Below are 22,504 nucleotides of genomic sequence, written 5' to 3'. Positions count from 1 at the left end.
CAGAACTAGAATTCTCTTAAACTGTTAAGAACTAGTAAGATTCCCCACTAAGAGAGGGGAGTCAGTCTTTTTAGTGGTGTGATCCCTGGTGGGTCAACTGCACTCCAGGGCAGTCCAGATTAGACTACAATAATTTAAAATAAAACCCCAAGAGAGGTCAAGGTACTGAGGGTGAACCTAGGAGAAATGGGGGAGTGTGAAGATGATCAAAATATATGAAATTCTCAAAGAATTAACTAAAATATTATTTTTTAAAAAGATTCTAGGACTAGAGAGATGGCTCAGTGGTTAAGAACACTTGTTACACTTGCAGAGGACCCAGGTTCACTGTCCAGCACCCAGAGGGTAATTTACAACCATCTGTAACTGCAGTTCCAGAGGCTCTGACACCTCTGACATCCTCAGACCTGCGCAGATAGTAGATACTACACATATATGCAGGCAAGACACTAATATGCATAAAATAAAGTCAATAAAAACAAGATTCCCCCAAAGCCTTCATTTTTGTGGGTAAAAACTATACTTGCTGTATTTGAAATTAAAGCTGAAGTGCTAAAGCTGTCCACTTAATAAAAAAATAAACACTAATATTAACATAACCAATAGTTTATGAAAATAACCATTTCAAAACAGTGTTGCAATCCCCTGTAGTATCTGAGTTAACTGACTAGAACTGAAACTTTGACTAGGTATCTCACATCTGATCTCCGAGTCTCTGCTCTACACACAAAGGGAAATGACAGAGAGCAGGCAAATAAGGCCTTACACATATTATGAAAATACTCATCCCTGGGCCCTCAAGAGACATTTTCAGTGATCCCTGGGCCATAGTCTAAGAACTACTGTGACCTGCAAACTATTTTACTCCTAACTTGGGTGTGGGGTAGCTCCCTGCACCAGATGGCAGATAAAGCTTAAAATCTCATGACCTATATCCAGAGAGGATATACAGCATTCACTATATCATTAAAGTGTTCGCTCCTTAAGATCTCGTGATGCTATCAATATGGTTCTTAACCAAATGGAAGAATGAGAGGATTCTCTGGACGGGTGGGAGAAGTTGAGGAAGTCATCTTTTGCTGTTTTTCAAATACTGAATGTGTTTCTTCAATCTGTACATGTGAACAAGAAAACCGTTTTTAAATATTATTTAGAGGCACATGCACACTTCAACAAATAAACAGATTTTAAAAACAGCATAGGCTGGACATGGTGGCATGCATCTTCAATCCCAGCATTCGGGAGGCAGAGGGTGTCAAGCACTGTGAATTCCAGGCTAGCCAGGTCTACATAGTGAATCCCTGTCTTTTTTTTTTTTTGAGACAGGGTTTCTCTGTATAGCCCTGGATGTCCTGGAACTCACTTTGTAGACCAGGCTGGCCTCGAACTCAGAAATCCACCTGCCTCTGCCTCCCAAGTGCTGGGATTAAAGGCGTGCACCACCATGCCCGGCTCAAAATGGTCAATTATTTAAGGTTGAAAAATCATTGATATGATAAAAAGTGCCTAGAATATGTGGACAGATATCTCTGCAGACACTGTACTTGGCAATTTTATATGCAAAGAATTTTAAGTAGCATTCCTTGATGAATTGTTATTCTCAGTGGTTATAAGAATATCCTCTCAAAATTATACTACTACTGCCTTCCACAACACCATGTATCCAAGAAAGCCTAATATAGAGGTAAGTAGGCATGCAACTGTAAAACAGAATAAGATAAGCAGTCATAGTGAAACATGCCTCTACTCCCAGGAGTTCTGGAGATGCAGCCAAGAGGATCAATAGTACAAACTCATTTTTGGCTAAATAGCTAGACTGAAGCCAGGCTGGCCTACCTGAGACAAAAAGAGAAACAAAACAAAGGGACAAAATGAAAAACTCCTGAATAAACATCTGCTAAGTACCAGAACTACCTACCAGGGACTTTTCTGTGTGATGTTTAACCACACCACCCCCTTAATTTACTGTGTAGCCCTGGCTGACCTGGAACACACTCTGTAAATCAGGCTGACCTCAAATTCACAGAGCTCTGCCTGCCTCTGCCTCTTTTTTTTTTTTTTTTTTTTTAAGATTTATTTATTTATTTTATATATATATAAGTACACTGTAGCTGTACAGATGGTTGTGAGCCTTCATGTAATTGTTGGGAATTGAATTTTTAGGACCTCTGCTCGCTCCCGTCAGCCCCAATCACTCAGGCCCAAAGATATATTTATTATTATACATAAGTACACTGTAGCTGTCTTCAGACACACCAGAAAGAATCAGATCTCATTACAGGTGGTTGTGAGCCACCATGTGGTTACTGGGATTTGAACTCAGGACCTTCGGAAGAGCATCTTTTGAGCCATCTCTCCAGCTCCCTGTCTCTGCCTCTTGAGGGCTGGGGTTATAGGCCTGCACCACCATGCCTGGTCCATTGATCTTCTTAAAACTAGTTATATCAAATGTTCTGCAATTCCTGGAAATATGAACTTCATCAAAGAGTAGATGCTAAGAAAATATGTCTGTAGTCAAGTGACCATGAGATCTGAAGCAGCAAGCATGTAAGTGAGGAGGGGTAATGTGAGACACATCACCATGGCAACCGCTAATCTAGCATTTTCCATTTTACTGTTCCAGGTCCTTACTTAATCATCCTGTGGCAGAAACTACCATAAACTGGGAAGTACAGTCAAGGCTGTCACAGTCAAGAGTCTCTCAGAATGAGCTGGAGCACACACTCTTCTAGAGGGCCTGAGCACACTTCCAGCCCTCATAGCAGGTGGCTCGCCCTGACTCCAAGCGATCCAACACTCACTTCTGACCTCCAAGGGCACCCACATCCAAGTGGCATAAAAACCTGCAGACACACTCATAAATAAAATAAATTTAAATTAAAACATGCTGGGAATGGTGCTGGACACCTTTAATCCTAGCCATAACTAGGCAGCTGAACCTCTGTGAGTTCCAATCAGCCTCATCTACATAGTGGGCTCCAAACCAGCCAAGGCTACGGAGTGAGACCTTGTCTCAAAAAACAAAAAATTAATCTTAAAAAAATTTAAAAAGAACCTTTCAGACTGTTCCAAAAGTAGTTATTACACACACTACTGGTTCCTCCTTGCCTGTCTTATTTTATCATGTATGTCTTTATTGTGTAGGGAAGATGAACGCTACAGCTCCCAAGCACTAACCACTACAACTATGTTCTAGACAATAAGATGTAGGCAGAAAAATCTGATGCAACTTCTAGGAAGGGCCAGAAAGGGTGGGGACACATTCTTTCTCTCCCTTTTTCCAATGGCTGACAAACAAGTAAGCTTGAGTAGCCATTAGCAGAGGAAGTGTAGGCCACACTCTGAGGAGGGGCACACCTGCAAGCCAAGTGAAAAGCCACACTGGCTCTGAGAAGCAGCCATAGACCCCCTTTACATTTGAGATAAATAAGCCTTTTTTCACCTTTGGTCATTATTTTAAAATATCTGTCACACACAGGCAAGCCCAATGCTAACTGACACCAGAGAAACTGAGTTCACATGGCTGACTGCTTCTGAAACAGTAGTGAGGTGAGGAACAGGACCTGGGAGCCAAGATGCCTTCCTGGGGGCCAACCTTGTGCAAATCAGTTACACTGTACCCAGTGTCACCTGTGGAGATAAAACAGTAGCAACCTCCGAGGTGGTTATAGGGAACAAGTATTAATATTCATAAAGCATTTTAACAGTTCTGCAGTAAACTAAGCACTATTTAAGTATTTAAGCATTAATTAAATATAAATACATTTGGTGCAGATTCTGAGGTGACAAATACCAAACTGTTTCTGTGGGCCAGTCTAACCCTCCACAAGTACTCAGGAAGTGGTCCTCAGTCCTAAACCACACTTTCAGAGGGAGCAGGGCAAGGCAATCATATTAGTAATCTTTTTTTTTTTTTCCTGTTTGGGAAATTGTGTGTAGATTTTACCTCTAACAGAGAACAGTAGCCAGAAACTTAGAGCCTGAGATCCTAACCACCACCCAAACAAACAAGTTTCTAAACCTGAGCGAGCTCTACGGCCTCTCCTCCATGATGAACTGAGGTAACAGAACTCACAGATCATGTTACTCCCATTTATCAGAGCACCAGATCATTTCCCAGATGACCTGACATACTTCTAAATGAGAAAAAACAAAAATCTTCCTCCTGTGGCTATCAAAAGGTCTAGCCAACATGTTACGAATTACCCACTCACCCCCCCCCAAAAAAAACACAATTCCTACCTAAATCCCATTCTGTTCTGGAATAAAAAGGAAAAGTCTTGCCGACTCGGCTTGTTGTGCTGGAGCTGAATCAGGGGCCTTGTGTATATTCTCAAAGTTTTCTCCAGTCCAATTTATACAACACTGTTTACAGAATTGCTCTCTGGTTTTGGTAATCTCAAGGGCAGCTCTGGGTGAATGAACTCTATCAAGAGCTGTAAGCCACACCCCATCCTGACCACTTAAACACAACAGTATGCAACCCATCTAAAGACCACAAATGGGGCTGGAGAGATGGCTCAGAAACGGCTGCTCTTCTAGAAGACCAGGGGTTCGATTCTTAGCACTCATAACGACAGCTCACAATCATCTGTAACTCCAATGCCAGGGGATCCAACCATCCTCTGGGCAAAGACACATAAATAAAGACAAAATATCAAACACACAAAATGTTTTAAAATGAAAAAATAAGATTAAGATAAACAAAGAGTCCACACAGCACTCAGGAGGTTCCGGCAGGAGAAATGTGAGTTGGAGTCAGCCTGGGCTATATAGTGAAATGAGATAGGATGCCTCTAGGTAGCCCTGACTGTCCTAGATCTCATTCTGTAGATCAGACTGGCCTCCAATTAAAAAGAACCCCCAGCTTCTGCCTTCTGATTGCTGGGATTAAAGGCTTGGTCCACACCTGCTAATTTTTAAGGTTGTGTTTTGTGTTTTGTTTTGTTTTTTAATTCACACACACACAAATGCAAGGGACCAGCTGTCCAGTGGTGGCACATGCCTTTAATCTCAGCACTGGGAGGGCACAGGCAGGCTCATCAAGACCAGTCAGGTCTACAGAGTGAGTTCCAGAGACAACCAGGGCTACAGAGAGAGAAACGGTGTGTGTGTGTGGGGGGATATATATATTAGGGGGGGTGAGATACAACTTTAACACCCATAATTTTAATACATATAACAATAGTACATTTCTAAAATGAACCATTTAGCATATCTGAAAACATCAACAAGAAAGAGCTGACATATCTTGACCTACTAATCCTCTAATAGCTCTGGTCTGATCTGTGTCCAAAGTTTTAAATTCTTATGAAGTCTCAAATGGGTAAAGGTCACTTCTTAGCTGCCTTGGTCACCTCATGCCCCACATTATCCTGCTTCCACACCCCCAGTACAAAAGCAGGCGACAAAATTAAGGTCAGCAAACCTGCCTCAGCTAAGTAAACTGCTGATATAGAACTGAAGGAAAAATTAAAGGGCAGGAGACAGTTTAGTGTTTTTAAAGCCCCACATTCTGCACTGAGGAACCATGAGCAACGATATGTGCCTTTTCCCAGAAGTGAGCAATAATCAGGACAGATGACACTGACGAGTCCACCCACGCTGTCACCAATGACTGCTAATAAGAAACCTAGGGTCCCTGCAAAGACAACCCCACAACACAAGCTGGAATTAAATCCTCAGAGCCCGTGATGGGTCGACACACAGCTCTGGGCCAAACTAAAATAAATAAATAAAAGGTGAAAGAGAACAGGTCTAAAACCCTGAATCTGGAGGCAATGACTAGCTACTTGTCCCAGTAGTTTGAAGCTCAGGGACCGATTGGAAAGCAGCTTGGGTCAGGACTTTTCTGCCCCGTATCTGGTCAATTTCCTCTTTTCACTTTCCGCTCACGCCTTCCCCTGCAAAAAGGTTCTGATTGATTTCTACATCCCGCGAGGTTTCTCCACTTCCAGTCCCCAGAAGCATCCCCAATCTCGCCGGGGGGCTGGCGCTGAAGTTTCTTCTCTGCACCCTTTCGATTCCCCCTTTCCCCGGGTCCCGGGGCGCCGCCCCCGCTGCGCCCGCACCCCCGCGCTCACCCCCTGAGAGTCCTTGACGAAGTAGCTTCCACTGGAGCCCTGGTAGATGCGTTCGGGATAGATGCTGCACTCGATGGCAACCTCGGCCTGCCGCACCACCACTTCGAACTCGGGGTCCTCCGGGAAGTCGTTCCGCTCGCGGTGGGTCTGAACGGCGTGCGCCGCCACGGCCGCCTGGGCGGCCAGGGCCTGGGCCTGCACCGCCACCGTGTGGGTCTGGCCCTGCGCCGCCGCGCCCCGGGCCCGGTCCAGCAGGGGCTGCCGCTCCCGGTCGTGGCCGGGCGAGCACGGCGGTGACGGGCCGGAGCCGGCCGCCGCCGCCGCCGCCGCCACGCGGACCGCGCCCCCCGGTACTTGCGGAAAGTGAGCTCCGGAGCCCGACGGGAAAGTGTACTCCGGGGGTTGGGCCCGCTCAGGGGACACTAGCGGGCTCGTCTCGTCCATCCCTCAGGCCGCCGGCTCGGGGACCCGGCGCGCTCCACACCACCGAGCTCGCGGCCGTGACCAATCCGCGGCACTCCCCCACCTCCCGCCTGGCCAACCAGGGAGCCGCGCCTCCGTAGCTCCGCCCCTAGCCTCTCCTGTTTACTTGGCGACGCGTAGGCACGGCCCCTCGCGCTTACATAGTGGCCAATCAGAACCTGCGCCTACGCAATCGCGGCCTCCTCAGCTTTCGCGTCACCGTCAGTGAAGACCGCGCATGCTCTATGAGACAAACCCGGGTCAGGTACGCCCTCTGCCCTTAGCCCGCCCCAGCTTCCAATTGGCAGACCGGTCTTCGCAAGCGTTCCCGAGAGCTGCTTCCTTGCTAACTTATTGACTGGCTACCCTGAGCTGGCTGTGAAACTGCAAAATGTCATTTTTGTGTCACTAAGCTCCAGCTATGGACAAAGAATTGAAACGACAACAATGAGATAGGTCACTTGTGCTATCGCAATAAGTTAAAAAAAAAAAAAAATCCCAGTACTCAGCCGTGCGAATGCCTTTAAACCTTGCTCTTGGGAGTCAGAGGCAGGTGGATCTCTTTCTTTGAGTTTGAGGCCAGAGTGAGTTCCAGGACGGCCAAGATTACACAGAGAAACCCTGTCTCGAAAAACCAAAAATAAATAAATAAGTAAATGTCAGTCTTCATGCTGTTTACATAGTGTATGAGCAATGTTTTATGCTTTGCTCATACACTATGTAAATCTGATCATTGAGGAAAGCTTTGGTCCCTTGAGAATAAATTAGTTCGTGACTTTATTCACCTGAGTATCTAGACACAGTTGGTCCTCATTTTCATTAATAAAAGGAAGGAGAAAAATATAGCTTTGTCCTCACTCTGTATACGCACCACCGGAGACAGTCAGAGATATAAAGCTAACAATATTAGCTGAAAGTTCGCAATAGTTCATAGACTTGAGAACGGGTGGAGAGTGGGAAAAGGCTGTATACAGAGTCTTACTAAGAGCCAGCTGCTAAAGGAAGTAGCTGAATTGCAAGGGGAGAAGGAAAGAAAAGGCATACCACGAACACGAAGCATTGCCAAAGAGAACGAGGAAGAAGGCTAAAGCCTATTTAGGACAGCCTGCTTGGCTGGGGAAAAGCAGAGCTAACCACCAAAGGCCTAGTGAGCCAGCAGAGGGCACGTGACATCCGGGAGCTTCGGAGGAATGAGCTTGCATGCAGGAGTGCAGTGTAGAGCACATCCACTCTAAACCTAGAGAGAGACTAGAGGCTGAAGGTATGGAGGAACAGTTAAAGCACTTGCTGCTCTTACACAGGAACCGGAACCAGTTCCCAGCACTCTTATCAGGTGGGCCACAAAAACCTGTAAGTCTTGCTCTAGGGAATCTCACACCCTCCTTTTAGACTCTTCAGGTACCTTCACAGACACAGAGAGAAGAGAGACAGACAGACAGAGAAACAGAGAGATAGAGACAGATTCAGAAGAATAGAGAGGATAATAATAATAATAGAGAGTGGCTGGAGCGATGACTCAGCAGTTAAGAGTATAGCACCCATATGAGTTGTCTATGTAACTCAAGCTCCAGGGAATTTGACACCCTCACACAGGCATAAAGTGCAGGCAAAACACCAATGCATATAAAACAAATGACTTTTAAATCTTAAAAAAATAATTTTAATACAATTATGGTGTACAATTTAATACATAAAAACACGGGCTTGGAAATCAGAGACATTTGAAGTTAAGCTCTGTTTTATAAATGATTAGCATTTTTTAAGAAGTTGATTTCTAAAATTTCTAAAGTTCCTCATCTATAAAATGACAGTAATCACTCTTACCTATACTTAGGACACAAAAAGCCTTTCAGACATCCCTTTTCATAACTGCTGAGATTATGATTAATGATATGTTTTTCGTCTCAGAACCACCAGCAAGTAGAAGAGTTTTCACAGAAGATGACCCATCACATAATCACCTTAATTTTTTCCATGTATTTAATTTTTGAATGTACGCATGTACATGTGTGCCACGTGTGTGTGCATGTGTGGGGCTCGGAGGACAATAACTGGTTCTCACTTATATAATGTGAGTTCCAGGGATTAAACTCAGGTTGTCAAGCTTGGTGACAAGTGCCAACTTGGTGACCCATCTCACCAGCCCCCAACAGCCTACTTTCTTGAGTCAAATTATTGTTCCAACTGGATAGAAGTATTGAACTGACAGAGCTATTGTTTGTTTGTATGTGTGGGAATGTCTTCAACTTCTTTTCCAATGAGTTCTTCCAGGGATGAGAGGCTATCTCAGTGGAAGAGTGTTTGCTTACCATATAGAAGACCATATAGAAGACCCTGTGTTCATCTCCAACGCAACAAAACATAAATAAACTATCCTGGTCAAAGATCTATATAGAGTTCTACTGGCTTTTCATAGGTAAAGAAGCTATGTAGTGATGTCTACCTAACTAATGTAGTTGATGTAGTGGGTTCTCAGAACCATGGAAATAGTATTTGATATCATTCATCTCATTTAGCTAATGGATTTAATATTATGGGCAAGGAAAGATCCAGGATTCTGAGTTCTCCCTAGAATTCTGAGTTTTTCCCCTCAAACTTTATTTCTGTGTCGACCACTTGGAACTAGATTTCTTTTAGGTAAATATATGTCGTAATACACATGGAGAGCACTTACCAAGTGTGCTAAGTATGTGCTGGGCATTGTATATTACGTGGATTAGCTTCATTAACTGCCACTATAACTCCAATGATGTTGGATGCTGTGTCCCAAGGAGACAAGGTAATTTGTTCTTACCAACAAGCCATCTTGCTGGCCAAAGAAACTACATTTTGCAAGCTTTTTGCAAATTTATAGGTCTTTCCATATTTTTGGTCTCACACAATCTGTGATTTAATCTCATTTCTTCGTATTTCCTAACACAAGTTCTAAAGAGATCCCTTTCTTTACATTCCATTTCTCAATTACTGCACTTTAATCTACAATTGATTCCACAGTTTAGCTTATAATTCCTAGTGAGTATTATTAGTACCATATTGAATTTATTGGTCTGACCTCATTTTGCAGGCGAGAGAGCTTTAAGTTACTCAAAAACATACACAGTTTGTAAGTAGCACAGGTAGGATTTGAACACAGAAATCAAATCTTTTAAAAATAACTTCAAACTACCATTCTTTTGGCGTTATGTTCTCATACAGGTCCCGAAAAGCCACCATTATCTTCATCATTATCATTTTCTAACCCGTGGCTAAAGAAATCCCAATCCAAAAAGCTATTTAAAGCCATTTGCTTTGTCTTTCAATGCCTCACACATGTCATGAATTTCATGAGAGAAGCAACAATGACCGTGGCTTTCCAAGCTCTGAAGAACTTGCTGCCCGCATGCACTTCAGTAAACAATCATATAGCTACACGGACATTCGGGAACAGTATTTGGGAAGATTTGCTCCAATAATGGCAATATTTTTTTTCTTTTTCTCTTTTTTCTTTTTTTCTTTTTTTTTTTGGCAATATATTTTTAATACAAAAGATGTGGAGCACAGTGAGTCCCTATGAATGCAAATGTGCAGCGCATCATTAATTACAAAGCTGAGCTTCTAAAGCTGGATTTAGGTTTTCTCTTCATACTTAGCGGTGGAGTTGTTCATGCATCTAAAAATCACAACCTTTTGAGATGGTAGCCACTTTGAACACTCGTTCGGCCTTATTTAGGATTAAAGTTTCTGCCTGGAGGTCTCTGGAGAGGTGAAACCTGGGTCCTTGTTTTCTGTTGGGATTAATGAGATTGGGCAGCAGGCTCAGCCCCACCTCTCTTTCAGATCTTTGGCCCGGACCTCCAAAACACTGGGCCCCTCACAAAGATGGCACGAAAGAGGGCTGGACCAATGGGGAGTGGCGTTGCTAGCGGTTGCTAGGTAACAGCCAATGAACAGCGGGAATTGTGCCCAGTGTGGCCGTCAGGGATGGCGGCGTCCAGTGGGGCTGAGGAGGGTGGAGGTGGCGGAGGGGAAAGTGGCAGTTGGGAGCCCAGAGCAGCAAAGATCCTAGCTGCTGGAACCTCGCATCGTGTCGGGGCGTTACAGTCATCACCAAGAAGCCGAGCTCAGGTTGGCCCGTGGCGCCCGTGTGAGGAGGACCTAAGAGTGCGGTCCACCAGGTAGGGACTGAGGCGGCAAGCAGGTGACTGGGCTGGGGAGCGAGCTTCTGTCCTGGTTGTACTGACCAGAAGGTGGCTGCGAGTGGGACCCCAAAATTGGGTTTGGAGTTCTGATCCAGAGGTCGTAGCCCCGGAGAATACAGGACACTGGTTATCGAGAGGGGTGTGCCGGGCTGTGTCTGGAGGGAATGACAGACCGGTGAGAGCTTGAAGAGCCTGGGTGGTGGGGGCCGACCCTCAAAAAAGGACGGAGCCTGGCTGGAATGAAAAATGCAGTGGAAGACGGTTGCCTGGTGAAAGTCTAGGGCTTTGTTTAATCTAGGGCGCGTCTGTGCCACAGGTAGGGAGGCGTCCCACATACTGAGGCTTGGGGAATGGATTGTCATCTCTGCAATTCAGCATCCACAAACTACTTAGGTACCAACCCAAATAACTAAGCTGTATTAGAGCCTGGCCCTGGCATTCTCCTTTCCCCTGGCATAGAATAGTGTCCTGACAATATTACTTCGGAGAGCTGACCACTCTTTTTTGTTTTGTTTTGTTTTGTTTTGTTTTGTTTTGTTTGTTTTTGTTTTTTGAGACAGGGTTTCTCTGTATAGTACTGGCTGTCCTGGAACTTACTCTGTAGACCAGGCTAGCCTCGAACTCAGAAATCCTCCTGCCTCTGCCTCCCAAGTGCTGGGATTAAAGGCGTGAGCCACCACGCCCGGCTTGTGCCGACCACTCTTGTGTCATCGTGTTTTTAAAAACCTTCTTGGTACCAGTGTTCTCTTTTCATCGTCTTGCATCTAACTATCCCACATTCTTCCTAAATAAGACCTGCTTATAGTAACAATGCCAATGTTTACTTTCCAGCTAGGAAGGGGATTCAAATTTTAAAGTTAAAAACCTAATTATTTCATATTCATTTAAAAACACGTTTTATAAAACAATATTTCCAGTTTCCTAATCTTTGTTCATCAAAGCTTTCATTTTATCCTCTTAAGGCTCTAAAAACCCACGGTTGCTTCCTTTATAACTAAAAGAACTTTTATTAGATTGCCTACCCAAGAAAGTGGTTTTGGGGACATTTTGGAGATTGTGTGGGTAGTTAGGGTGGCTACTTCCAAACAGTCTCTAGCTGGGATATGATTATTCTTAGATTGGGGGGGGGGTGATTGTTGTTATTTTGTTTTAAAATATCTTTGGACGTAGTGGAGCCTCAGGAGGCAGAGGTGGATCTTTTCTTTGTGAGTTCAAGGCCAACCTGGTCTACATAGTGAGTTCCAGGACAGCCAAGGACTACATAGATCCTCTTTCAAAAAACAAACAAAAACTTATTAATTTAGACAAAAGTTGCTGCAAATACATTAATGTTCTTTAGTAAGCTTGGGAGAGAGAGAGAGAGAGAGAGAGAGAGAGAGAGAGAGAGAGAGAGAGAGAGAAACAATGAGAGACACAAGAGATGGCTCAACAATAGTGAAGTGTTTACTAGCTAGGAATTAGTTCATAACACCTACATGGTGGCTCACAGCACCTGTAACTCCAGTTAGTCCCAGGGCATCTAAAGGCCTCTCTGGCCGCCATGGGCTCTTGTGCACACATAGCATACATACACTCATGCAGGTTCACACTGAGACACATAAATTTAAAGCACTTTTAAAAAATGAAAACAACTTCTTATCACTGTCTTTGGGTTTTGTTTGGAGCCATCCATGGAATTAAAAAAAAAAAAAGTAAGATATTAAAGGATATGGTCTCCTTTGCATGGTCCTAGGACTTCGGATTACAGAGACAAAATAGTCATAATTTTTGATTATGTTTTGGACTGGTCTTTTGCAGCTTGCCTATCACAGTATAGAAAGGACTCTGTGGGAATGTGAGTGGTCTTGACTTGTGACTGGATTCTGTATATAAATCGAAAGCCTAGGGCCTCAATTTTCTTCAACAGGATTATATAAGGAAGTATTGTAAACATCAATCTGTGTCCGTTATTAAAGTGTTGAACTTTTCCATTAGTACTGGCTACACTTTATTAAACTATATTTGTCTCAATAACTATGGATAATCTTGGTTGCCGGTGAAATTCCCTCTTGGCCTCATGGCTGTGGAGCTATTAATTATCACCAATAGTTACAAGATTCATTAGTTAAAATTCAAACACTGTCCCAGGTAGTGACAATATCAGCTGTTTGGACACATGTTGCAGTTCCTAGCCAAATGTATTCAGCCATAGCCTGAGATCCAGGAGTTCTACATATGATCCCTTTAGTTAGCACTTCTGATTTGAGTCTTGAGACTGGACATGGTTTTGACAAACCGCTTCTGAATTTACTGTATCACTCTAGATCAGAAAGGAATGGAAATTTGTAATGTATACTCTAGAAAACCAGCACAGAATGGTGTCAGGGGTAGTTTGGCAGATGGTATTCTGCTTATTATCACTAAACAAGGAATTAACCCAACACCTAGCAGCTTAAAACTACCCCACAATACTCTCAGATCCTTGGGCTAGGAATCTAGACCTGACACCATGGAGATAGCTTCTGTTTCTTCAGTAGTTTCTCCGATGCGTGGGTCAGAGTCTGGGCACTGGAACCGTTTGACAGCTCCTTCACTAATGCCTGAGCTAAGATGACTGACAAGTGAGAATGCTGGGTGGTGGTGGTACACACCTTTGACCCTAGGGGCATACGAGTCTCTGTGAGTTCGAGGCCAGCCTAATCTACAGAGCAAGCTCCAGGACAGCCAGGGCTACACAGAGAAACCCTGTCTCGAACCTTCTTCCCACCTCCCGCCCCCAAAATCGAAATATCAACTGAAGCAAAAGCACGTGTCCTGTACCTTCTGGCTTCCTTACCACTTGGGAACCTCCAGATAATATATTTAACTTAGGGTAACACTTTTATTTCCGTATTTACTTACTTATTTCTGTGCATGTATGTTTACATGCCACGGTATGCTTTGAGGAGGTCGGAGGACAACTTGCTGGAATCGGCTCTCTCCTCCCACCATGTGTGTCCAGGGATGAAGCTCAGGTTTTCAGTCTTGGGGACAGGTTCCTTTACCTGCTGAACCATCTCACAGGCTCCAGTCAGGTGCTCTCAGGTCATGGCTCAGGTCTCAAGCCATGGGAGCACAGTGAGGAACAGGATGAATGTTCGCGATGCTGTGTTTGGTGCACACAAGTGGCGAAGCATCATTTCCATGGTATTTGAAGCAGCCCAAGGCTGATCAAATTTAGGGAGACACTGCAAACATCTTTAGAAAATGTAGTCTACCACATTAAGTAATTAGAAAAAAAATTTTTTTTTCAGGGGCTGGAGAGATGGCTTGGCGGTTAAGAGCACTGGCCGCTCTTCCAGAGGTCCTGAGTTCAATTCCCATCAACCACATGGGGCTCATAACCTTCTATAATGGGACCCTCTTCTGGCATGCAAGCAAAATTCAGGCAGAACACTGATACATTAAGTAGATAGACAGGCAGACAGACAGAAAGATAAATCCTTTTTTAAATTTTAAATAAAAATTCAAATGAAACCTTCCTTAAAATATTTAAGATATGCCCAAGAACTGACAACATAACAACAACAACAAAATAGCTTTACACTTAAGAGCATAGCGAGTACTTTGTCCACAGAGAATGCTCAAATACTTCCTTGCTTCTCCCTGGTCCCTGTGGACCATGGTGAGATGCAGCCCTGGAAGGTGAGATGCAGCCCTGGAAGTTCCATGTAGCTTTCAGGAATAGTAAACAGATACAAAAGCATCATCCCTTGGAGCCCTGTGCCACCTCTTAGCCCTCACTTCAGTGACTCACCAACTTTTGAGGGAAGAGAAATTGGTTAACCACTGCAAACATTTAAAGAAGATTCCCTTATCATACTGTCTTCTAAGTCTACTGACTGACTTTATTATGGCATACAGTTATAAAATTTAGTCAAAGATATACAGTTGCACAGGCAAGAATGGTGGTGTATGCCGTAAGCCCAGGACTCAGGAAGCAGAGGCAGGAGAATATTTGTGAATGCAAGGCCAGCCTGGTCTACACAGCAAGCTGAAGGCTAGCCAAGACTTCATAGAGAGACCCTATCTCTCTTCATAGATCAGAACATCAAATATGCATACACACATGCTCATACACACACATGCTCATACACACACATACTCATTACATACACAATACTAATATATATATATATATATATATATATATATATATATATATACACTCAGACATACACACAATCATATATACACACATATATACACGCATGCTCATATACATACACATATAAACATACTCATTTGCATACACTCATATACATACATATACTCATACACACACTCACATACATACTCATGTACATACACACACTGATATGCATACATACACAGTCATACACATGCATTCATATTACACTCATATGCATACACACTGATATGTATACACACTCATATGCACACATACTCATATACATACACACAACTCTTCAGATTCAGGTGGGTGTATTTTGAAGAGTTATGTAGCAGTTTGGAGTTTTTTTTATTTTGTTTTTTGAGATAAGGTCTCATGCATAACCTTGTCTGGCCTGGAATTCAAAGACATCTGCCTGCCTGTGCCTCCAGAGTGCTGGGATTAATGGCCAGCGTTTTTACAATTTGTATCATCATTTGACTATGACTGCCACGACTCAGTTCTGGAAAAGCTAAAAATGGCCTGTAGCTCTCAGAATACCTTAACTCCACTATAAAGAATTTTCTCTTGAGATTCTTATGGAAAACTTCTTGTCTTCCTCTCATTAATGTTGTATTTGCTGTGAAGCCTCACTGACCTGAGCCCGAGCCTGCTCTGATGCTGGGCTGATGATAAGAGTTTCCGTTTCTGTGCGGCTTGAAGGAAAGGAGCTGCTGACTGGCACCAGGCCCTCGAGGATTTAAGGATGCTCTCTAGTTCCGTGCACCAGACAGGACCGCCCCGGACTCTGAAGAAAAGCTGCACTTTGCCTGTTAGCATCAGGCAGGTGCCTGCGAGGGAGACTTCCAGTTAGTTATTCACTGTGGCGACCTTTAGTTGTAACTTTCAGCGTCTCCCTATGGTTGAGTCACGATCTGCAGGTGTTCAAATGGGAATTATGTGCTTGTTCAAACTACAGGTTCCCGAGCTGTAGCTACACAGAATTGGACTCAATAGGTTTGAAGTCGGGCCTGTAAATCTGCATTTTATCATTTGAGAAAACATTGTAATGCTTAAATATAGAAAAGACAAAGGGGTGAATAAAAAGATCTAGAAATTTGAAAAAAAATTCTATTGTTTATTGAATTGATTCTGTTTGCCTCTGTTTATACTTAATGGTATCTTAAACGTTTGTCTCCCTCATGGGATATCCTTGATTACAAAATTCTCTTACCACCCACTAGTCCCCAGTGCTATTGGTGTGGCTTCTTTTTCTATGATATATACTTAGCATGCCTTCTGCACACCATAGCCACCCATATGAAGATGTCAGTTCTTACAGCATGATGACACACACCTCCAAGACCCAGTGGCCTGAAACAACTATTATTTCTTTGCCGGATGACACCGTGACTCATTAGCGTGGGGCCCCAGTTCAAAGGGCGGTGCTGAGCTCAGGTTTCTGTGGTCAGCTGGAACGATTACTCCATGCGATCTCTTCTCATCTAGAAGGCGAGTCTAGACTCCTGCCCTGGAAACAGAACAGGTCCCAGTGCAGCCGAGAGGCGAGCCGGGTGCTCCTCAAATCTCCGCGTTTAAATATCTGTATCATCACCTTTGATAATGTTCCTTAATTAAGTAATGCACACAGCCGACCCAGACTAAGGCAATTCTGTCTCTTGGAAGGAGGTTAGCTCTTCCCCAAAAGCTGCTCTGACGGGACTCGGCTGCTCCAACCCCTCCTGTTGTCATAGTCATTTTTCTTGACCACTGCTTTCATCCAAATCCAATCCTTGTTCGGTGCTCCACCCCCATCCCAGACACTGCTGACTTTTTTTTTTTTTCCCCTAACTTAGCTGCTATAGTTTGCCCAGTTTTCAGAGCACCATGAACAAGTCTGACCTAAACCAGAGGCTCAACCTGAGGAAGGAGGGCCAGCATGGTCAGGGAGAGTTATATTCTTGTCCCTTGCTCAGCCACCAACAAAATTTTTGTTATGAGTAATTTTTTTTAGGTTTTTTTTTTTTTTTAACTTTACGTGTATGAGTATTTGCCTGTGGGTATGTGTGTGGACCGTGTGCTTACTTAGTACCTACGGAAGTCAGAAGGAGGTTTTGGATCCCCTGGAACTAGAGTTTAGATGGTTGTGAAACATGATGTGAAGCTGGGAATGAAACCTGGGGCTTCTGCAAGAGCAACAAGTGCTCTTAACCACTGAGCCTTCTTGCCAGCAGCACCAAAACTTCTTAGCCACAAGTTTCCGAGCTTGTGTTTCCTCCTCTATAACATGAAGGAGTCTGCATCACATCTGTGCGGTTCATTAACATCCCAAGGTCTCGGTGTAGAGTATCTATCGCCTCTAAACAAGCGGTCTTATCTGGGTGGACCAGCTCTGCATTTTCCCCTGGATATCTTGTGGTATTTTTTTCTCTCTCTCTCTTTGCTGCTTGCTTTTGTTATATCCTTTCTCCTATTCATTTATTTTGAGGCTGTTGCATGTAGCTGAGGATGACGTCGAATGCCTGATCCCCCTGACTCTGCCGAGACTACAGACGTGTACCATGTTTATGCTGAGGGCTGCTCACCTCCATACTTACTAATTTCTGCCATCTGAGCTGATACAGAATTACCTCATCTCTGGTATAGCGTGTGGTGCTTTACCCACTGAGCCTATCGACCATATGATAACTTCATTGAGGGGACCCTGTTTATACATCCACTGAGCACATAGGACGTGTCAAGTAAATATTGGTAGATTTAGCTTTCCTCTGCATCACAGGAAACAGGAACTGGCTGAAAACTGTTAAGAGAAGTAGGGGTGAGGGTGCCTTAGCAGAGGTGAAGGTGGTGGAGAGGAGGGCGTTTTAAGCGACCTGAGGTAGGATCGAAGTCCACTTGAGGTAAGTGTGCACTTGCCGGAGCACCGCCTCTAGTCCACCAGCCATTCTGTGACACTGCTTTCTCTGTTTCTTAGAGCTGTCATCCTCTTCTTCTGTAAGCTGCCACCATGACCCTGACCAAAGGTTCCTTTACCTACTCCAGCGGGGAGGAATACTGCGGCGAGTGGAAAGAGGGTGAGAAGAAGCCCTGGGGCAGCTACCAAGTATCACTCAGTCACCACTGCAGGACTCGGCTCCACATAGAACCTTTCCTTTATGTCGAGGCTTAATGAAGGAACTAGAAATGAATGCAGTCGTCCACTCCTGGATGTATAATGCTTTAACAGTCTGTTGTCTTAAATGTGAATGTGCCCAGAAAAGCCAAATCTACTCTTTGGTGTGCAGTTTAGAGAGCTCAGGATTCTGTCCTACGACAGCTTTTTATGGCTGGGAGTAATCTATTCTTGGGAATAGCAAAATGCCTTGCAGCTGTGACCTATGCTGAAACTATACCGGAAGCATTTTAATGGTTCACTTTGGAAAGTCAAGCTTAGAGTTTCCCAGTGTTCAGTCCTAGCAAGCCACAAAACTCCCCAAGGAGACAGGCCTTTCCACACTCACAGGGGTGAAGGGCAGCTTTTTGTGGGTGAGGTGGTGGGAAAGTGTGGGCTGCTAAGCCAGTGAGGAGGAACCTTGAAGCTTTCCCATTCCAACCTGGTACCTGTCCCTGTCCTTCTCTTTGCTCAGGCCGGAGACATGGCTTTGGTCAGTTGGTGTTTGCAGATGGTGGCACCTACCTGGGTCACTTTGAGAATGGGCTCTTTAATGGCTTTGGAGTATTGACCTTCTCAGATGGCTCAAGGCAAGTATTAAGTCATTCCTTTCTCCATCTTTGAACTGGCAAGACTCTAATACAGATATGGGCACTAGTGGTTGTCAGTTCAACCCCGAGCTTACCCAGGCCCTAAAGAAAACATAAAAAGAACGAACAGTACTTTTATTATACTTTGCTTTTTAAGTTTTTATTTATTCCTATGTGTTCTTTATTTGTGGAGGGTGCACCACATGCTTGTGATGGTCGGAGGAGTCAGCGCTCCCCTTCCACCATGAGGGTCCCCAGGATTTAACTCAGTTATCAAGTGTTGAGACGGGTTTCTTTTGTCTAAGCCAGCTTGCCTGCCTTTATTATTTTAAAATAGACTCAGAGCCAGGCATGGTGGCGAATGTCTGTAATCCCAGCACTGGGGAGGTAAGGGCCAAAGAATCCTGAATTTGAGGCCATCCTGGCCTACATAGCAAGGCTCTGTCCCTAAATAAAGCTCGTATATCAAATTAAATAGTTATGTAATTGGAAATGCCAAGAAGGTGAGTGACCTTCTGCCCTACCTCTGTTCAATTAAATTCCCTTTCCTTGGCTGGGCATGGTGGTGCAAGCTCTGTAATCCCAGCACTCAGGAGGAAAAGGCAGGTGGACCTCTGTGAGTTGATGACAGCCTGGTCTACACAGTGAGTTCCTGGACAACTCTGATACAAATAAAACATGGCTTTTGTTACACAGAGAATTCCTTTCCTGGAATTAAGCCCTCACATTACATAGCCTCCGACCCTTCTCTGCTACTGAGGAATGGTCTCGGTGGCACTAGAAGATTCTCAGATGAGCTTCCCTCTGTCCCTTGACTAACAGACACATTGGCAACTGCTTGCCGCCGTTACCGCGCACAGCTAACCTATGCACTAAAGGCTAATTAACATCTTGGTGTCTCTGCAGATATGAGGGGGAGTTTTCCCAGGGCAAGTTCAATGGCGTCGGAGTCTTCATTCGATATGACAACATGACCTTTGAGGGGGAATTTAAAAATGGCAGAGTTGATGGTTTTGGTAAGTTTCAGCTCAGTAGAATGATGATTTAGGTAAATGTAACATGGATGGAATCCTCCTTTATCTTAATTCTTCCGGGGTGCTCTCCAGCAACCTGCAGTGCCCACGGCCATAACTTGTTCCTCCCCTTCAGCCTCGACACATCAAGCTGAGCCGAAACATTAGTGCCCTCTCCCTCTCTCTCTCTCTCTCTCTGTCCTCCTCACAGGCCTGCTGACTTTCCCAGATGGTTCTCACGGAATACCCCGCAATGAAGGTCTGTTTGAGAACAACAAGCTACTGCGGCGTGAGAAGTGTTCCGCCGTGGTTCAGCGGGCTCAGAGCGCCTCCAAGTCAGCCAGGAACCTCACTGCCTGACGGAGCTTTGGGCGCAGCTGGAAAGGATCTGTAGCGCAGTGGCGTCCCTAGTATGCGTGCGAAGTGAACAAATGAAACGGATATGAGACAAGAATGACCTTGACGCCACAGCCTGGGAGGTGCTCCGTCCCCTGCCCATCAGGAGTTCAGTCGCAGAAAAGTGTGGAGGGTTTTGGCCCCAAGCCCCTGCGGCAGTTATGTCCTTCCCTGGCCCCGGTGTGCTCAAGAACGGGGCCTGCCCTTTCTTCCTTGTTAGCCCCAAGACCTTGGGTTACCCAGTGCTGTGGCCTTCTCTCTGCCTGCTGTCAAACCATAGCGAATCTCTTCATTCCGCCCACCCTTACGATAGATAAATCTGGGCCTGGACTCAGGACCAGTCCTGTGTGCTACTATTGGAGAAATCAGGAAAAACACAGGGGTGACTTAGACCACAGCAGCTCTGTGAAGTCCAGGCCAGAGCTCTTCTGGGTGTTACCCACTCATTCACTGCATTTGGAGGCCTGGCTCAGACTGGTCTCTGTGGCTTCTTACCCCTCCTCGGTGTAAGAGTGTGGTTTTCTTCTCCCTCAGCTTTATCTGAGTCTTCCTTACCTGAGTTACAGCAGACAGCCCAATCCCCATCTGTGCCTCTCTCTTCCCTTAGACTTCAGACAGGATCCCTTTATAGAATAGCCAAGTCAGAAACTAGTGTAAAAGTTGTAAAACTAGTTACGACCTGCACTCCTTACTCACTCCAGGGCGAAGGCAGACCTATCCAGGCTTTCTATGGAATGACCTGGAATCCCAGGGAAGGCTTGCACCGAGAGTTCCTTCCCAGCGTGCTGTTGGATCAGGCTTACTGTCCCTGGGGTGTCTCACTGTCCCTTGGGGTGTTCACAGACTTGGATCCATGCTAGAGTGAGAGCTGTCTAGCATGGGCTCCTCCACTTGACTCTGGAAGCAAGAGTCATGGCCCTTGGGCCTGTACTAGAGCTTCCTGCCAAAATCATCATAAGGTCTCCAGTTAGACTAGGTCCCGGCCCCGGCCCCGGCCCCAGCCCCGGCCCCAGCCCCAGCCCCAATCTCTCTTAGCAGCAGACTGTGGTGGAAATTATAGCTGTGTGCCTCTATTTATCATCTGAACTGTACTGTAGAAACAAGTGTTTATAGGAATAAACTGGTCACCAGAACTGCCTATGATTCGTGTTATGAACTTTCTGGACTTGGGGACTCATGAATGTCAACCTGTTTAGTATTTATGGAAACTAAACAGGTTGCTGCTTGGAGCTGACACTGAGCACTTTGCTACATGATGTCATCTGTTTCTCAGGACCCCTGTGGGGAGCTGGAGAGAGAAGCCAGCCAGTGGAATGCTTGCTATGCAAGCGTGAGGACCCGAGTTCGAACCTCAGCGCCCATGTAAATAGCTGGATGTGGCTGGGCATGCTTAGCCAGGTCTAGGGATTCAAAGAGAAAGTATCTCTGGGGCTGACTGTCCAGCCAGCTTAGCCTAGCCTAACTAGTGGGTCCTGGGGGGGACACAGAATGTTGACCTATAACTACACACACACACACCTCTGTGAAGGAGAAGGCATGAGCTTTTTAAAACCAACAGGTTCAGGCTGTCCAGGCTAGTAAATGGCAGACTAGATGGGGTTTCAGTCCTACACGTTCTGATTATAATTCCCTTCCACTGGGTTCCTTTCACACTGAGCATCAATGTCTACAAGCCCCAATAACAGTTACTGCCAGACCCACTGGGTGACCTCGAACAAGTCATCTCTTGCCCATGTTTCCCTTCTTCTGCACCCAGTAACAGAACACCCCCACCATACTAGTTCATTTATTTACACTTCTTCCTCAGTCTTCCCTACAGCTCTGGGAGAAAGGTTTATTCTAGCTGAGTCTCAGGGAAATTGGGGGACTACTCCAAGGCCTCATAGACACCAGGGATCCCAGACTTAAACCCAGGGCTGTTGAAGCTCAAAGGCTGAGCTCTTAGCCAGCTTTCTAGGCTGCCTCTCCTGGCCCTCCTTTTCCCACGAGCCCTAAATCTCCTATTCTATAAGCCCCCCTGCTCTGGAAGGTGACCATGAAAGAAATACAAGAGCCACGCCCCAAGCTTGGATGCCATCAGACACCTACTTCTGACTGGTGATTATCTTTAATAGTCTCTTCTAGCCTCTGCCCCAAATAGGGACCTGTTCTCTATTTAATGAGTAATTTAAACTTTCTGTCTTGGCTTCTCTGCTGCTGGTCCTGCATCACCACCAAAATGAGCTGAGCATTTTGGAGAAGGCCATCTTTTTGATTGATGTGTCAAGCGTTTCTAAACATCTCAGCTGAGCTCTTTTGCCTCTTACTCTCTGTCATTCAAAGCCAGTGGGAAGCTGGGGGAAATGGCTTACTTAGTAAGCAAAGGGTTTGCTCCACACACATGAGGACCTGGGTTTGAGTCCCCAGCACCCACATAAAAAGCCAGGTATAGTGGTGCATGCCTGTAACCCCAACACTGGAAAATAGAAGCAGGCAGATCTCAGACAATTAATGCCAGCC

At 45.0% G+C, this 22,504-nt stretch overlaps 2 protein-coding genes across 2 annotated transcripts in view; one reads left to right on the top strand and one right to left on the bottom strand.

The window, feature by feature from the left end:
• The window catches only part of Pi4k2a (phosphatidylinositol 4-kinase type 2 alpha), a 29,557-nt gene extending 22,964 nt beyond the window's left edge, over nucleotides 1–6,593 (bottom strand). Inside the window, exon 1 of the mRNA XM_021195450.2 lies at nucleotides 6,084–6,593. Coding sequence (XP_021051109.1) covers nucleotides 6,084–6,527 — 444 coding nt within the window. The 5' untranslated portion in view covers nucleotides 6,528–6,593. The remainder of the gene's footprint in view (nucleotides 1–6,083) is intronic.
• A 3,944-nt stretch (nucleotides 6,594–10,537) lies between these two features.
• Morn4 (MORN repeat containing 4) lies at nucleotides 10,538–21,145 on the top strand. Its single transcript, XM_029541277.1, has 5 exons — nucleotides 10,538–10,699; nucleotides 17,830–17,929; nucleotides 18,482–18,596; nucleotides 19,503–19,612; nucleotides 19,821–21,145. The coding sequence occupies exons 2-5, from the start codon at nucleotides 17,863–17,865 to the stop codon at nucleotides 19,967–19,969; spliced, it is 441 nt and encodes a 146-aa protein (XP_029397137.1). The 5' UTR covers nucleotides 10,538–10,699; nucleotides 17,830–17,862; the 3' UTR covers nucleotides 19,970–21,145.
• The last annotated feature ends 1,359 nt before the right edge of the window (nucleotides 21,146–22,504 follow it).

Source organism: Mus pahari, chromosome 1 (genome assembly GCF_900095145.1).
Source record: "Mus pahari chromosome 1, PAHARI_EIJ_v1.1, whole genome shotgun sequence".
Taxonomy (NCBI): Eukaryota; Metazoa; Chordata; class Mammalia; order Rodentia; family Muridae; genus Mus; species Mus pahari.
This window is presented reverse-complemented; position numbering and strand designations above follow the sequence as displayed.

Excerpts from the sequence above, each read along its gene's own strand:
- Morn4 (XM_029541277.1), top strand. The coding sequence starts at position 17,863 with ATGACCCTGACCAAAGGTTCCTTTACCTACTCCAGCGGGGAGGAATAC. Across the intron at positions 17,930-18,481 it reads CTGCGGCGAGTGGAAAGAGG|GCCGGAGACATGGCTTTGGT; the intron begins GTGAGAAGAAGC and ends CTCTTTGCTCAG. Across the intron at positions 18,597-19,502 it reads ACCTTCTCAGATGGCTCAAG|ATATGAGGGGGAGTTTTCCC; the intron begins GCAAGTATTAAG and ends GTGTCTCTGCAG.